This window comes from Trichosurus vulpecula, chromosome 1, assembly GCF_011100635.1.
Source record: "Trichosurus vulpecula isolate mTriVul1 chromosome 1, mTriVul1.pri, whole genome shotgun sequence".
NCBI classification, from domain to species: Eukaryota; Metazoa; Chordata; class Mammalia; order Diprotodontia; family Phalangeridae; genus Trichosurus; species Trichosurus vulpecula.
Genome location: NC_050573.1, coordinates 264,729,616 through 264,748,524, shown reverse-complemented (window position 1 = coordinate 264,748,524; position 18,909 = coordinate 264,729,616). Strand labels below are relative to the sequence as shown.

General features: G+C 37.2%; 1 protein-coding gene across 1 annotated transcript in view; it reads left to right on the top strand.

Moving 5' to 3' along the window:
• Positions 1–18,909, top strand: part of PXDNL (peroxidasin like) — a 570,999-nt gene that overhangs the window by 526,743 nt on the left and 25,347 nt on the right. The window contains exons 18-20 of the mRNA XM_036767090.1: positions 3,593–3,727; positions 5,206–5,414; positions 12,477–12,591. Of these exons, the coding sequence (XP_036622985.1) occupies positions 3,593–3,727; positions 5,206–5,414; positions 12,477–12,591 (459 nt within the window). The remainder of the gene's footprint in view (positions 1–3,592; positions 3,728–5,205; positions 5,415–12,476; positions 12,592–18,909) is intronic.

Below are 18,909 nucleotides of genomic sequence, written 5' to 3'. Positions count from 1 at the left end.
CCTTATTTAGTCCCTTGTAATTGGTCATTGGTAAGAACCTTATATTTCTCTTGGCTCTTGTATGTCAAATCTTCTAGTAAGTTCAGGGCTTTTTCTTTTTTTAACAGAGTCCTGAAAGTCTGACCGTTGATCGAATGTCCACTGTTTTTCATTCAGGATTATGCTTAGCTTTGCTAGGTATGATATTTTTGGCTGGAGCCTCAGTTTCTTTTGCTCTTCAATATACAGTGTTCCAAGACCTGCCATCGTTTAGTGTCGCCAATGCTAGGTCTTGTGTGATTCTAATTGTGGTACTGTTGTATGTAAATTGGTTTTTCTTCTTGCTTACAATATTTTGTCCTTGATCTGGGGGTTTTAGAATTTACTATAATATTTCTGTGAGTTTTCCTCTTAGTATCTCTTTCAGGTGGTCATTGGTGAATTTTTTTTCTATTTCTACCTTCCCCCCTTGTTCTAATACTTCTGGACAATCTTTAATTATTTCTGGTATTATTGTATCAAGATTCTTTTTTTTTATCAGAACTTTCAGGTAGTCCAATTATTCTTATGTTTTCTCTTGTTGATCTGTTCTCTAGATCCTTTGTTTTTCTTACGGGATGTTTCACATTGCCTTCTATTTTTTCATTCTTTATATTTTTTTTTATTTCTTCATCTCTTATAACTTCACTGGCTTCCCCTTGCCCAATTCTGATTTTTCAAGGGGTCATTTTCTTCCCTAAGATTCTGGATCTCTTTTTCTAATTGATTGACTTTCTTGTCATTATCTTCTTGTTTTTCTTGTATTATTCTTATTTTTCATTTTAATTTTTCCTCCATCTCTCTGTTTGATTTTTAAAGTCTTTTTAAGTTTTTCAATGAATTCTTTTTGGGCTGGTGACCATTTGACATTACTAGAGGGTTACCTAGGGGCTTTCTTTGCTTCAGTATCCTTCTATGAAAATGAACCCCGCTCTTCCCTATTCCCATAGTAGCTCTTTATGGTTGGATTCTTTCTCCTTTGCCTGTGCATTTTTTAGTAATAATTTAGTTTTCATAATCACCTCTAGTCCTGGGTTATGGGGAAGGGTGCCTCTGGCCTCTGATTCTCTTCAGTTCTCCCCTCTGACCTTGAACTCAAACCAAGACTTCCAGCCTCCTATAAGTGCCAACAGTCAGTGGTGTCCCTGCCCCACTACTTCTGTACTCACTGGGCATGTGCTGGCTCCTTCTCACCCCTGCAGCTTTCCACAGAACAGCTGGGTCTAAGATTCCTTGTCAGCAGAGATTCCCTTGACCTTCCCCAGGTCAGATGCCCAACTCCCCTCACTGTCCCTGGGGTAAAAGTTCTTGTGGTATGGCCAAGGCAGCCTCTCCAACTAACCCCAGGGTTTGCTGCTTGTTGTTAGAGCAGACCCTAGTCTGGAGGTTGCTCTTCACAAGGAGGAAACCTTGTCCTCGGATTTTTCTTCAGTTCAGTTTTCTCCCATTGTCCCAAGAAAATCCCTATTCTGCCCCTACTCTTATTTATTTTCACAGCTCTATGTTCACCCAATGGCACTATTTTATCTCTTTTGTGGAGGAAAATCTTGAGAGCTTGAAATTTGCTGACCTTCTCTGTCTTCTTCCCAGAGTACTCTCCCAATATCAACTTTTTTTTATCTTTTAATACCATAATAATTCAGACTTCTTCCCTGGTAGGGAGAAAGAGCCAAAAAATTTTATGTGGACTTTCCAGATTATGGGGGTGCTGTGCCTCTAACCCCTGTAATGTCAAGGGACAATTGTCAAGTGTTCTTAGTATGAATTAAGAGAAGTATGGCTTCATGTATGGCTGTATTCTGCCATTGAGTTTTGTACTTGGTTCTGGGCTCCATGGTTTAGGAAGAACAGGACACTGAGAAGCTGGGAAAAAAGTCCATAGGAAGGCAACCAGGATGTAAGAGTGCAGGGGTGGGGAACCTGCTGCCTTGAGGCCATAGGTTCCCCACCCCTGGCCCCGTGGCCTAGAGACCAAGATATTGGTTGAAGGAGTTGAACATGCTTAGTTTCAATTAAAGAATACTCAGCAGGACATGATAACTGTCTTCAAGGAACTGAAGAGCTATTATGTGGAGGAGCAATTAGATGAGTTCAATTTTGCCCCCAGAGGACAAGGAGCAATGCCTTGATGTTGAAAAGAAGTAAATTTCAGCTCTATGTCAGGAAAAACTCCCTAATAATTGGAGCTATCCTGATGTGGAAGGGCTAACCTCTAGAAATGATGACTCCCCCCTCCTCAGCAAGCTCTAACATAGTCTGGACAGTCACTTTTCAGGTGTGTTAGTGTATGGATGAGAATAGATGGCTCTGGAGCTCCTCTCCAACTCTTAACTTATGTCATTCTGGAATAGCATACTGCCAACAACAAGCTCCCCGAACCGATGCAATTATAAATCTGCCCCACCACCATCACAAAAAAGACAAGGCCTCTTTCTAGGTTTGGACGAATAAAAAGACAAAGACAAAACCATCCTTGCCCTCAAAAAGCTTATGTTCTACTATGTAATATACACTTAAAAATACAAAGTATTTTTATGAGTGAGAAAGCAATAAAAATTGGGGGGTGAGATTAAGAATACTTCACTGGACATATGATTATATCAGTTCCTCATTCTGTGTTATATTTGTCCATATGCTTCATAATGCTTCATGGAAGATTGATAAAACCTATTGAATCTCTTAGCATTTCATAGATATCAGCATAGCATAAGCTGCCTATTATTCCTTGTTCTTATTATATGATTGATTCACTGTTCAAATAGGTAGTTGCTAAAATTTCTTCTTTGTTACCAAGTCATTTATTAATTATGTGTTAAATAGAAAGCAGTTGTCATACCCACACACTTCACTGAGAGGATTTTAATTAATGCTTTTTACCAGAACACACCTTTATCTAATAGAGGGTATTATGGTACTGGTACATTCAAGCAGGGAAATTGACTACTGAACAGATTTGCATAAATAGTCTAAACTTGCTCCTTGGTTGGAAAGTGAAAGCTGTATGAATTTGAGTTTTAAGGTAGGGATTTGTTTCAAAAATAAGATCCCAAAGTAAGATTTCTGTTCTTGTAAGCCATGTTCTTCCTGAGACTCTCTGGGTCTCTGTAACATAGAATAATACTTGTAAAATATTAGCTGCAAGTATAATATTATTTCCATTTTTTGTAGTCTCTAGGTAGGGCAATAATTGGATAGACTATAGGACTTGGATTCTGAAAGACCTGAATTCAAAATTCTGTCAGAAACAAGATAATTACCAGTTATGACTTTGTGCAATTTACTTAATTTTTTATATCTTTAATTTCCTAATCTGTAAAAATATGTATAATAGTACCAACCCCACAGGATTGCTATGAGGAGCAAATGAGATTAAATATGTGCATGTATGTGTGTGTGTATAACGTGTGTATGTACGTATACATGCACATATAAAGAACACTGGACTATATAAATGCTAGCTATAGTATCCCCTTGATTTACCAATGTAAAAATATCATATCTATGTTTGATAAAGGGCACAATTTTGATGACATTTTAAATGTTTACACAAATCTTTGTTGCTGATGTTTTCTAGGCTCTATGGTACTCCACTCAATATTGACCTTTGGCCTGCCTTAATGGTAGAAGACTTAATCCCTGGCACAAGAGTAGGACCAACCCTGATGTGCCTTTTTGTTACCCAGTTTCAACGACTAAGAGATGGTGACAGGTGAATAAATGTGTCTGCATATCTCTTTACTTTACTAACCAAAAATGACCTACACATAAAATTTGTCTAACATAGTCTGAAAGGAAGCTTATGAAATTAGAGTTGTATAATGTCTATCCCTCAAAATTCATATTCTGAAATTCTACTGTATATTGGTTGAAGCTGGATACAATTTCTCTGACCATGAATAATGTTAATTCACATTCGTTTTCAAGAAAATTATTCCATGATGGGAAGAAGATTTCTCCTGAGGAAATTTCTTTGCTTTAGACATACTTTCGTCAGGTCTTCCATGTGGCAGTTTAATGAAAAAGAATGGAAAGGGATTGTATTCTTTTTTTCACTACATATTGAACTCTTGAAAAAAGTTCAAGGAAGATAAACACACTGATGCCCACATTTGGATCGACAGTAGTTTATCAAAATGAACACACAGCTCCACGAAGTACCAGGATCAGCAGTCACACAGATCTTTCATCCCTATTCAAACAGAAGGATAATAGACCCATTCTGCTAAGTTTTGGGTTTCCAGGTCAACCATCTGTGGTCCCATGGGATTCAGTCTGTAGGCTGGGTGGTCCATCTATTATCTACCATACTGGTATATGACCTTCTTAGTAGTTCTTCACGTGATAGCCTGCTTCTAGAACATCTGTATTCTCTGACCTATAGAGTTCCTCATTTCTTAAAGTGTTTCATTGTCTAGTTTTATACATCATTTACCCCATTAGATTCAGAGTGATCAAAAGCTTCTACTGTCTAAGTTTCATTGTTGACCCTCAGTCTAATTTATAAACCTGTCCCGATGTTCAGGTGTTGGCTGCCCCTGAAACTGATAAAGAATCCTCCAAGCAAAATAAGTCATAGAACATATTGGGAAGCTTTTGTCTTTGTTCTCTTAAGATTTTAAGAATTAGTCTTTTGATAGCCTCACATTAACACTAGAGTGACTAAAAGTTTTCAGTAGAATTTCAGTTCGTGGCAGTAATGAAATCATTTTCCCAATAAATAAACACTTTGTCATGACTTTAATAATGAGTCCATTTATTTAAATTATTCATTGAGTGTGAATATTCATGTTTCAGTAGAGGAATGTGGACTTTTCCCTTTTAAATATAGCTTGATGCAGCTTTAAGGCTATGAAGTTTCCAAAATACTCTCTAAAAATATACATGACCTTCAAATTACCGATTTTCTGTGGATTAAAAAAATATGTTCTGTTAAAGGAACTTCATTTGCTAAGCTATTTTTAAAAAGTTTCTGGTAGAAAGTAATAGTTCAAGGATATGTGATTTAAGAACTTAATATAAAACACTGATGGCAATTAAAGTACATTTAATTGGAGAACAAATGTGATCTCTTCCATATGGTGCTTTTTCTTTCTGCTCTTATCTTTGCCTCATTATCACTGTTTGATATGCAATTTAGTTTTCAGGCAGGTGATCCATGATACTGTGTCTTTCTGGCTTGCCAACTAGGTTCTGGTATGAAAACCCTGGAGTATTCACACCAGCACAGGTCACTCAGCTGAAACAGGCTTCACTGGCACATGTACTGTGTGAAAACGGCGACAATATTCAGCAGGTCCAGACTGATGTCTTCTTAAAGGCAGAATACCCTCAGGGATACGTGAACTGCAATGAGATACCAAAGATTGATTTGAGAGTGTGGCAAGATTGCTGTGAAGGTCAGTAATCACTTGAATAGAAAGAAGTTTTAGAAAAAAATCTTCCTTGAAAACTCATCAGGCAACTTTAATTAGGTAAGGCTGTTTTGGATTTAACTATTGCCTTCATTGTATTTGCAGTGGCAAGGGCTCCGTAAGTTTAAAAATAAGAAAAAAAATTAAATTATATAATTATATAAAATCTCCAAATTCAAATCTTGCTTCAGAGACTAGTTGTGTGATCCTGGGCAAGTCACCTACCCTCTGTCTACCTCAGTTTCCTTATCTGGGGAGACTAATAACAACTAAATATCACCTCCCAGGGAGATTATGAGGATAAAATGCAATAATATATGTAAATCACTTTGTAAAGCTTAAAACATTATATACGTGCGACTTATCACTATCATTATTTATATGTGTATATGTGCATAGTACTTGAAAGGATCTCATTGTTACATCAATTTCATCTACTGATTGTAACCCCTCTACAACTTAGTAGATGGCTTCATGAGTTACCACGGCCAAAATCATTCATTGGGAAGTTAGCGTTCACGAGCCTTGGCACGCTCATAGTATATTACTGAGACTTGAAAGCAAAACTGCTTTTCCTTTTTATTTTTATCTGATATAATTTGTGTGTTAGCTATGTACTAATACATCATAATATATATATATATGTATATATATATATTATTGATTTTAGGTAGTGGGGAGAGGAGCTAAGACACTATTCACATGGTGTTTCCACCTCTAATTAAGACTACTGTTAAAGAGAAGAAAGAATGTAATATCCTGTATATTCATAGTGCATGTCAGGTTTCTACACAATACAGATACCTTGAGCATATCTATTGAGAGATGAAAAATCACAGTAAATCTGGATTCCATAATTATTATAAGCATGCCATAAAATCATCGTAATCATCCATCACTGTGGGATGATCACCATCTAAGAGTCCTATCCTCTATTCAATTTGTCACCAAAATGCTTCTCATTGGCCTATCAAAAGTGACTTTACATTCCAATACTTTTTTCAATTACAAAAAGCAGACATTTTAACCACCTGCCAAATAGAATGCAGAAATTTAAATATAAAAGAATGATAACAAAATGATGATTGACCTTCTGGTTATAAGTAATTAAATTCTATTGAAAAGGATAAAAAGATTGAAATAAAAGTAACCAAAAAACAACAATAAAAATTGTAGCTGATAATTATAAAAGTTTAGAAAGCAGCGACATACAACAGTTTCCAATAGCGTTTCAGTACTGGACAAACTTTATTGTATTTGTCATATGAACATCTGGACTTGGTAGGGATTGAGGAGAATTACAGAATTTTTGAGTCCAAAGGGACTAATCCTTATATGAAATGGGCTCTGGGCCTTCCTCCAGTTTCTATGCCCTTCTCTCGATGCTTTCTAGGTTGTCAATGTCCTTCTAAAACTAGAAATTCCAGAATAAATACAAATCTCTAGATGACAAATGATGAGGACAGAGTATGTGTAGAATAAGACTATCTCCTCCCTCTTCCTAGAATTGAACTCCCTTTTAATGTATCCTAAGATCAGTTAGCCTCTTTGAATGCTATATCACACAGATGACTCCCTTTAATCTACTAAAAATTACCATATTTTTTCCAGAACAACTACTGTCTAATTATGCCTTCTTAATTTTATTCTTTTGAAGTTGATTTTTTTTTTATTCAGTCAGTAAGCATATATTAAGTACTTACTGTGTGCTGGGCACTTTGCTAAGCATTAAGGATATAAAGTAGGACAAAAACATAGTTCCTGCCCTAAGAAGTTCATTCTAATAGGGGAGACAAAATGTAAATCACTAGGTATATGAAATATACATCTATATCTATACATATATGTATACACACACTATATATATCTATATATTCTATATATCTATAGATACCTATATCTATATAATATGGAAGGTAATTTTAGAAGGAAAGGTACTAGCAGTAGAGAGTGGGACCTGGAAGGAGGCCAGGGAAATAAGGAAGGAGAACGTTTCAGAAATGGGGGACATGAATGGGGAGATACTTCAGGCAGGAAGATCAACCAAAGTCTATTGCAATAGTCCAGGTATCAGGTTATAAGGCCATGACCCAAGGTGGCCACTGACTTAGTGGAGAACAGGGGAAGTATAAAAGCCATCTCATGAAGATAGAAACAAGACTTGGCCATAGTTGGATATGTGGTATAAGTGTGAGTAAGAAGTTGAATATGACATCTAGGTCATGAGTGAAAGGGATTGAGAGGATGGTAGTGCCCTCAACAGTAAAAGGAAAACTGGGAAGAGGGAAGAGTTTGGGAGATACGATAATGAGTTACATTTTGGACATTTTGAGTTTGAAGTGTCTACACAACATCCCATCAGAAATATTCAATAGGGAGCTGGTGATGTGAGAGTGGAGATTAAGATATTCTATTCAGATGAATTTCATTTTCACATGGTATATTTTCATTTGCATGTCTTTTCATTAAAATTATATTTCAAGTTCAGTGTTTTCTAGAAATAGCTTTCATTAAAGCTGGATGCCTACTGTTCAATCAACACGATTTTGTGAAGATGCCCTCAGCACCTGCTATCAAGGAACTTACATGTGAATGGGAGAGAATAGCACTATGTACATGGAAAGGCATATAAAGAATACAGAGAATAGATATGATAACCTTAGAAACTGGGGAGGGGCATCCAGGGAGAGAAATCATGCAGGTGGTAGAATTATGTGAGTCTTGAAGGAATCCAATGAATCTAAGAAGAGGAGGAAGGCATGCCAGGAGGGGTTACATGCAGCCAGTGCAAAAGCTGAGAAATTGAATGTCGTGTGTGAGGATCAAATTCACCAGTATAGCTGAACTACATACAGCATGCATGGGAGGAGACTAGAAAGATAGTTAATAGACATTTACTAAATACTTGGATTTTGTTAGGCATTGTACAAAGCACCGGAGGGATACAAAGAAAGGCAAAAACATGTCCCTATTGACCGGTCACTGAATGATCTCTGTTTTCCTTTTCGTTTTGCCACGGCAATTCAGAGAGACTACTAAAGTGTGAAGGGGGCTATAATCCGTCTCAATAGATCTTCATTGAAATAATGGACATTACAAAGAATAGTAGTTCTTAACTCTCTCTCTCTTTCTTTCTGTGTGTGTGTGTGTGTGTGTGTGTGTGTGTGTGTGTGTGTGTGTGTGATGGACCCTTTTGTCAGTCTGGCAAAGCCTAGGGAGCCTTTCTTGTAATATTGATTTTGAATACATAAAATAGATAAGATTACAAAGGGCATCAATTACATTGAAATGAAGTTACAAAAAATATTTTTAAAAACATTCGTGTACCCAAGCTTATGAACTTTTGTTTTGAAGTATTTCTGTAAATGTGATCAGAAAATTCCAAATTCTCCAAATTTCCTCTACAAACAGGATGGGGAAATGACAATGAGAAATATATCATTACTGTATACTATATATTTTCATTAATGTAGTATAATTCTTATTATATGTGCTATCAATTCCTCATGTATTTCACATTACATGTAATATGCTTTTCATTATACTTACATACATATGTGTGCATTTTTTCATATTATGTTATTTGTATATACGTATGTGAGTATACACATCTCAAAAGTGGGAAAAAGTTTGGCAACAGAAAAGACATTTTTACCAATATTCTCATTACCTAAGCCTGTACCATTGCCTGGAAAACATGAGAAATTCTAGCCAGGTTCTTCCTTTGGATAAGTGAGGCAAGACTGATACCTGAAACTGTCTAACATTTTTTAAAAATTATGACATCAGAATAGCAAAATATGTTTAAGAACACATTAAAATCTATTAATCTATATTTCTACTTCATCAAAGTAGGTAGTGTCATAAAGAACTGAATCAGAAGTGGTAGAAAAAGATATTAATAGATAATAATAGTAATCATAATAGATAGCATTTATATAATGTTTTGAACTTTGCAAAGTGCTTTACAAAAAATTATATCATTTTATCCTCACAGTAACCTGGGAGGTATGGGTTCTGTTTTTATCCCAATTTTTCATATGAGCAATCTGAGGCAGACAGAGGTTAAGTGACTTGCCCATGGTGACACAGCTAGCAAGTGTCTAAGGCTAGATTTGAACACAGGTCTTATGGACACCAGGTCCTGTGCTCTATACATTACAACAACAAGCTGCCTAAAAGTACTGTATAGCCACAAAAAGTGAATCAGTTGTATATTGAAATAAAGGGAAAACATATGAATATGCTATATGCTTCTGTAATGTCAAGAGAACTAGAGAAAGTCCTCACCATCTAGTGGGAATCTTTCTTTGACTTGAGCTTTGCACCACATTTCCTCCATGACAGTGTCAACCACTTTTGACAAGCACATGTCTATGTATTTTGTGTCCAGCTTGGTGTTCGAAGGTCATTAAGCAAAGTTATCTCAGTTGTTTCATTTTTGGGAGGAAACTCACATGACCTTAATCTAGTTATGGAAGACATTTTCTTGGAAGAGAATCTTTAAGATGACATCTTGCTCTACTGAGTCAAGTAGAGCTTTTTAACAGTTAACAAGTGGTGCAACAGGATACTATATTTTTCATGTCAATCAGCTGGGGCTACTACAAAGATGTAGCTTGCTGAGGATCTATATATTGTGGAGGATTTATGTGGGAGCATGTGGATGGACAAGAGTTAGTTACACGGGTTGAGAAGGCAAAGAAGGATTTAAATGTCCGTCATTGGAGGAAACAGCCACATTGGTGAAAATACGAGTCCCTTAAAGTACTGAATAAGAAAAAACTGGGCTCTCCATGAAAACAAGATGAATTTGGTAGAATAAAAAGTCTACAGGCTGTACCATGGAACATTGAGGGTTTAAAGGTTTCTTTCAGAAAGTAAATGTTCAATAAATGTATTTCTATGATTTGTGGAGAGAGGAATTATGGGATGAGGGGAACTATCAAATAAAATGCTGAGAAAATAGAAAAAAGAGCAGTGGAACCAAAATTTGCCAGTGCCAAAGAAGCTAAAATAAGAGGATACTATTAATTTGTTCAATAAACTGGAGGCCTCACCTCTTCACTGGGACTTGCTGGTTTGTCTTTTTTCTCACTTCTCATTAAAATTATTTCACATTTTAAAAAATTAGTATAAATGATTCAGATTCTAAAATGTTACTTTGGCTATAATGTGTTTGTTTTGTAAACCCTTTCCAGCACTTTCTCTTCTCTCCCTCTACAACTGGCTTTATAAGCAATAACTTGTTTCTTCCCCAGAGCCATCTTTATTTCATACGCCTTCCTCAGAATCACCTCTTTCTTGATAATAAACAGATGTATTCTTCTAGTTGGATATTCCTTAATCCTAGAATTACCACCCAGGAAGGGAAAGTTACAGAAGCAACAATCTCTACAGGTTATTGCTCAATTCCAAAATCATTTTCCTGTCATCTAATCGTCGGATTCTTTGCATAGCCTTCTGGGCAATACAAACACATTTAATTCAACACTCTTCTTAAATGTAGCCATTATTCCTTATCACTTCTCCATTTGGTTCTGTCAAAACCCCACAACTGGTGCATCTGCTTGGCAAATCATGTACCAATTCATTTTTATCAGAAGTGAAGGATGATTCCTCATATATAATGTAGCCCATGTGCTAAAATAAAACAAGCCCCATGCTAAGCCCCCATGCCACTGAATCAGATAAATCCTCCTTCAAATAAAGAGTTTCACAAACCACAAACAGATGTATATTTTCTTCTGGGATTTATGCAACCATCTGTTTTTGTAATTTCCAGCTGCATATTTCATATTAACTTCTCTTTTTAAAGCTTCAAGTCATTTTAAATACAGTATATTTTATATCACATGTAAATATATTTATGTTTACTCATGACTTTTGTTCAAGTAAATTGTGCTTCCGTTTGTAGGCTAATGAAAGTTTAATTTCTTTCATAAGTGACTAGTCTTATTACCATAATATTTCATGATGTTGCTGCTGTTCCATGTCTGACTTAGAAATTTCCTTCAAAGTATTTCTGAAAAACTCAGATCGTAGACACCGCAAGAAAACCTTAACATGACAATTACCTAGCAGTAGTGAGGGCCCAGTTGAGGGTACAAAACATAAATTTGTAGCAGACTGTGTCAGAACAGTTGCATGATTTTCTCCACCTTTGAATCTAGTTACTATTTTTAATATCGTGCCATAAGGAGCTCTTTCCCTCTCTTCTGTACTGCTATTACAGAATGGTTTTCCCAGAAACCTTGTGGAAATCAAGGTGAAGATAAATATTTGACACCAATAGAAAAAAAACTCTAACCCTGAAAAGATAATGGAAAGTATGATACATGACCTATGCTGAAAATATGATACAGTCAATACATCAAAATAATATTGATACAATTGAATTTAGCTATAGAATAAAATATTTCTCTGGAGCTATTTCCCATGCAAGTTTCCAAGGTATTGAGTTATCCTCCCTGGGGCAAATTTGATTATTTACAATTCATCTGCCATTTCTAACAACAAAAAAAACCTTTTTAGATGAGAACTTAAATTCAGTTGTTAATGGACTTTTTAGACAAAGACTTCTTCTAATAATAAACTTTTCTCATTGGGACAGTTAAGATCTATTCTCATAATCTTAAAAATTAAAGGGTTACATATATAGTCAATTTTCAGTTCAAGGAAAAATAAAATAAACTCATGAATAGGTGTTAGGAGGGGGAAAATCTCTCTTGAGGAATGGATGAAAATGAAGGTACTTTTGCTCTGAATTTGGAATTAAGCTGTCAGGGATCAGGCTTGAGTTGGCACAGTACAGGGCAAATATTTGACATCTTGAATCTGTGCATGGAAAAGGTATCCTGTGCTTTGTTGGGTATTGACATTAGGGAACAAGGATTGTATAAATTTCTCCTTTCTGTCTTCCTAGAAGATCTCTATTTCACACAAAGAAATCTCTATTTCACACAAAGAAATAGCATTTGAAGATTTGGCCAGTGTGCTAATCATTAGTTCTTCCGTGACATTAATATAAGCTTTTCTTTTTTACAGACTGTGGAACAAGAGGACAGTTCAGAGCATTCACACAAGAATTTAGAAGAAAACGCTCTCTTCGATATAGCTATCCAGACAAGAAAAATGAAGACTCGGTTGATATGGATAACAGGTGTATATAAGGACCTAATTTCTCTAGATTTGCTTACACTTTGGGGCAGCTAGGTGGCACAGTGAACAAAACACCAGCCCTGAAGTCAGGAGAACCTGAGTTCAAATTTGGCCTCAGACACTAGATGCTTACTAGCTGTGACCTTGGGCAAATCATTTAACCCCAATTGCCTTGCCTTCCCCCCTCAAAAAAAAACTTATAAAAGATTTACTTTCACTTTGATAACTAGATATCAAATTTTAAAACTAATGAAATTTTGAGATATGCCCAGACTTCATGTCATATGCCAGCTTATTTTATGTTTATTTACTATTTTATGCAGAAAAGCTCTTTCTTGAAAAGGAAATCCCTCTATTACATCCCTGAAATATGGTTATCTAGCTCCTCCTTGAAGAACTTAAGTGAAGGAGAAAACATTAATTTCCAAAACAGCCCTTTTTATTTTGGGAGAATCATTTTTCCTGGGAAATCTTTTCTTATGGACTACAAAGCCAACTCTGCTACCAAATACTCCCATTAGGAGGAAAGACAATATACCTAATCTTTCCAGAGAGGTCACTCTATCATTCCCCACAATGTTACTATTTTCAATCTCTTCTTGTCTACTGGCTGTTTCCTTATTACATATAATCATATCTATGTCTTCTCTATCCTCAAAAAACTCACTTGATACTTCCATCTCTGCTATGTATTCTATATATCTCCAGCTTTTGTGGCTAACCTCTTAGAGAAGACCATCTACAATAGGGACTTCCACTACCTATCTTCTCATTTTCCTCTTAACTCTCAAAATCTGACTTCTGACCACATCATTGAACCAAGAAAGCTCTCTCCAAAGTTACCAGTGATTTCTGAATTGCTGCATCCAATGGGTTTTTCTCAATTTCATTATTCTTTTTTTAATTTTTTATTTAATATATTTAGTTTTCAGCATTGATTTTCACAAGAGTTTGAATTACAAATTTTCTCCCCATTTCTACCCTCCCCCTACTCCAAGATGGCGTATATTCTGGTTGCCCTGTTCCCCAGTCAGCCCTCCCTTCTGTCACCCCACTCCCCTCCCATCCCCTTTTCCCTTCCTTTTTTGTAGGGCAAGATAAATTTCTATGCCCCATTGCCTGTGTATCTTATTTTCTAGTTGCATGCAAAAACTTTTTTTTTTCTTTTTGAACATCTGTTTTTAAAACTTTGAGTTCCAAATTCTCTCCCCTCTTCCCTTCCCACCCACCCTCCCTAAGAAGTCAAGCAATTCAACATAGGCCACATGCATATCATTATGTATAACCCTTCCACAATACTCATGTTGTGAAAGACTCACTATATTTTGCTCCTTCCTAGCCTATCCCCCTTTATCGAATTTTCTCCCTTGACCCTGTCCCCTTTCGAAAGTGTTTGTTTTTCATTACCTCCACCCCCATCTGCCCTCCCTTCTATCATCCCCCCTTTTTATCTTCTTCCTCCTTTTTTCCTGTGGGATAAGATACCCAATTGAGTATGTATGGTATTCCCTCCTCACGTGAAATCTGATGAGAGCAAGATTCACTCATTCCCCCTCACCTGACTTCTCTTCCTACAGAACTGCTTTTTCCTGACACTTTTATGTGAAATAATTTACCCCATTCTATCTCTCCCTATCTCCCTCTCTCAATATATTCCTCTCTCATCCCTTAATTTGATTTTATTTCTTTTAGATATCTTCCCTTCATCTTCAACTTACCCTGTGCCCTCTCTCTCTCTCTCTCTCTCTCTCTCTCTCTCTCTCTCTCTCTATCTATATATATATATATACATATATATGTATATATATATATGTATATACACACACTCACACATATATACACACATACACACTCACATACACACACATATATATATATATATATATATATACATAAACATATATATATGCATATTCCCTTCAGCTACCCTAATACTGAGGTCTCATGAATCATAAACATCATCTTTCCATGTAGGAATGTAAACAAAACAGTTCAACTTTAGTAAGACCCTTCCAATTTCTTTTTCTTGTTCTTTTTCTTGATTACCTTTTCATGCTTCTCTTGATTCTTGTGTTTGAAAGTCAAATTTTCTATTCAGCTCTGGTCTTTTCACTGAGAAAGCTTGAAAGTCCTCTATTTTATTGAAAATACATATTTTGCCTTGGAGCATGATACTCAGTTTTGCTGGGTAGGTGATTCTAGGTTTTAATCCTATCTCCATTGACCTCTGGAATATCGTATTCCAAGCCCTTTGCTCTCTTAATGTAGAAGCTGCTAGATCTTGGATTATTCTGACTGTGTGTCCACAATACTCAAATTGTTTCTTTCTGGCTGCTTGCAGTATTTTCTCCTTGATCTGGGAGCTCTGGAATTTGGTGACAATATTCCTAGGAGATTTCTTTTTGGGATCTATTTGAGGAGGCAATTGGTGGATTCTTTCAATTTCTATTTTGCACTGTGGCTCTAGAATATCAGGGCAGTTCTCCTTGATAATTTCTTGAAAGATGATATCTAGGCTCTTTTTTTGATCATGGCTTTCAGGTAGTCCAATAATTTTTAAAGTATCTCTCCTGGATCTATTTTCCAGGTCAGTGGTTTTTCCGATGAGATATTTTACATTGTCTTCCATTTTTTCATTCCTTTGGTTCTGTTTATAATATCTTGATTTTTCATAAAGTCACTAGTTTCCACTTGCTCCAGTCTAATTTTTAAGGTAGTATTTTCTTCAGTGGTCCGTTGAACCTCCTTTTCCATTTGGCTAATTCTGCCTTTCAAGGCATTCTTCTCCTCATTGACTTTTTGGAGCTCTTTTGCCATTTGAGTTAGCCTATTTTTAAGGTGTTGTTTTCTTCAGTGTATTTTTCAGTATTTTTTTGGGTTTCCTTTAGCAAGTCATTGACTTGTTTTTCATGGTTTTCTTGCATCCTTCTCATTTCTCTTCCCAATTTTTCCTCTACTTCTCTAACTTGCTTTTCCAAATCCTTTTTGAGCTCTTCCATGGCCTGAGACCAGTTCATGTTTTTTTGGAGGCTTTTGTTGTAGGCTCTTTGACTTTGTTGACTTCTTCTGGCTGTATGTTTTGGTCTCCTTTGTCACCAAAGTAAGATTCCAGAGTCTGAGACTGAATCTGGGTGCGTTTTCGCTGCCTGGCCATGTTCCCAGCCAACTGACCTGACCCTTGAGTTTTTCAGCAGGGTATGACTGCTTGTAGAGTTAAGAGAACTACGTTCCAAGCTTGGGGGGATGTGCCAGTTCTGCCACACCAGCACTTCTCCTTCCCCAAGAACCCCCAACCCGGACTGGACTTAGATCTTCAGCAGGCTCTTCACTCCTGCTCTGATCCACCACTTAATTCCTCCCACCAGGTGGGCCTGGCGCCAGAACCAACTGCAGCTGTAGTTCTGTAGCTGCCCCACCTCCGCTGCCCACAGAGCAGTAGCTGAACTGTGAACTCCTTCATGCAGCTTTTCCCACTAATCTTCTCTGTTGTCTTTGGTGTTTGTGGGTTGAGAAGTCTGGTAACTGCTGCAGCTCACTGATTCAGGGTGCTAGGGCACACTCCCCCCGGCTCCTGGTCTGGTTGGTCTGCGCTGCTCACACTGGGCTCTGCTCTGCTCCCAACTCCGTGTGGGATAGACCCCACCCAGAGACCATCCAGGCTGTCCTGGGCTGGAGCCCTGCTTCCCTCTGCTATTTTGTGGTTTCTGCAGTTCTAGAATTGGTTCAGAGTCATTTTTTATAGGTTTTTGGAGGGACTCGGCAGGGAGCTCAAGCTAGTCCCTGCTTTCCAGCCGCCATCTTGGCTCCACCCCCCAAATTTCATTATTCTTGACCTCTCTGCAGCCTTTGACACTGTCAATCTCTCTCTTCTCCTTGATACTCTCTTTCTCTGGGTTTTCATGACACTACTATATCCTGGTTCTCCTCCTACCTACTTGACCACTCCTGTTTTGAATGTCCTACAGAGCTGTGCCCTAAGCCTCCTTCTTTTCCCCTAAACTGTTTTACTTGGTAATGTCAAATCCATGGATTCAATTATTATTTCTATGCTAATGATTCTCACATCTACTTTTCCAGCTGAAATCTCTGTATTGACCTCTACTCTTGCATCTCCAACTGCCTATTAGGCATCTTGAACTGAATGTCATGTAGACCTCTTAAACCCAACATGTCTAAAACAGATATCATTTTGCCTTGAAACCCACCTAACTTCCAAACTTCCCAATTAATGTTAAGGGCACCAGTATTCTCCCAGTCCTCCAGGATCACAACCTAGATAATATCCTTGATTCTTCACTATCACTCTCCATCTCCCCTAGGCCATCTATTGCTAGGGCATATCAATGTTATTTTTCTAACATCACTTAAATATGTCTCCTTCTCCCCTCTGATACTGTTACCGCTCTAGGGCAGATTCCCACTTCCTCATGCCTGGACTATTGAGATAGCTTGCTGGCTGGTTGGCTTGTCATTAGTCTATCCCACTTCAGTCTATTCTTTACTCAGCTGCCCAAGTGATTTTCCTCAGTTGCATGTCAGACTGTGTCACCCTCCTCCTCAGTAAGCTCCAGTAGTTCCTATAACCTCCAGGATCAAATATAAAGTCTTCTTTTTCGTGTTCAAAGCCCTTTATATTCTACCCCCTCAGCCACCTTTCCAGTCTTCTTACACATCACAACACATTTTGCTTCCTCCCCCATAGGTTGTGATCAGGTGACACTGTCTTCCTTGCTGTTCATCTAATAAGACACTCCATGTTTTGACTTTAAGCGCTTTGTCTAGCTGTCTCTCATGCTTTAAATGTGCCCCTTTATCTCTGCCACCTGGCTTCTGTGGCTTCCTTCAAGGTCCAGATAAAATTTTATTTTCTACAGGAAGCCTTTACCTATCCCTCTTAATTCTACTGCCTCGCCTTTGTTGCTTTTTTCAATTTATCCTGCATTTGGCTTGTTAGTACATAGTTATTTGCATGTTATCCCCCTTATTAGATTGTGAGTTCAGTGAGGTCAGGGACCATCTTTTGCCTTTGTATCCCCAATGTGTAATATTGTGTCTGGCACATAGTAGGTGCTTACTAAATTCATACTGACTGACTGAGAACTTCTACTTACAAATGACCATCATAAATTTTTTCACTAAAAACTGCCAGATATATAGTCTGTCCCGGGCAGAGTACGGTAGGAGTACTGCCTACCTTATTTTGTATAGTGTGTTTTATTTCATGACTCCTTTGATACCATGTTGCATCCCAGTGGCTAACTAAAATGATATTCATTCCTACGTTCCTTAATCTCCAGTTGCACATTTGCTCTTTGCCTCCTCTTAGGAACTGTAGGATTGAGGGATGTTTTTGCTAAGTATTGACAGTTATTCTGGCTCATGATTGCTCGGTCGGAAAATCTTTTCCTCTGTCTATTGTATATGTGTGTCAGGGACCAGTGTAGTATAGTATTTATATTCATTTTGTTTCATTTGTGTTTTGGTCCTCTTGACTTCCTATAATTGTGTGCTCCTGTGTTATCCAAAATGGACTTTTTGTCAGGGACATTTTAGAATAATAGTTTTCCTGTAACTTACCTGTTTATTAATACTAGAGACAATATATATTCTGTTCAACAGTGGGCCTGTTGAACTTAGAAAACTGCAGGAAATGTAACTACTTTTGAGGACTCCATGAAAGCAATTGAATTCTTCCTCTGCTGTGGAAACTGAGCCAACCTTGTGCTTCAATGGTTACTCTGTGTATTTAAGAAGTTGATATCAACCAACCAGCACCTTGAGATGTGGATGCAAAGTGATGGCATTTCAATCTGCAGTTAAGCCCAATAAAATAACCTGAACAGAAGGGCACAATGACCATCAGAGTCTGTGGGATTAAAAAACACACTATCATACAATTTCTACTTACAATACCTTGTCTATAACCAATGAATTTATTCATAACTTTCATTTGATGACAAGTGGATTATGGAAAGTATATTTCTCATCAATACTAGCAGTCATTGTTGAAAGATTGAATTTCTCGCCTAAGTCAAGACGGTGCTTATTATTATTCATACCTGTGCTCTAATACTGAGATTCTACAGTTTTGGGGATTTCTTAGAAGACACGCTACAGGAATTACATTTCATGTAGAGGTCAAGTCAAAGCCAACCAAAAGTCCCCCTTGGTGTAAAAAAATGATGTTTGTAGTGAGAAGGGAATTGGATTCAGAAGGCCTGGGTTCAAATCCAAGCTCTGCCACTTACTGTTTGTCACAGCCCCTCTGAACTCAATTTCCTCAAGGATAAAATTATGGAATTAGATTACATGACCCAAA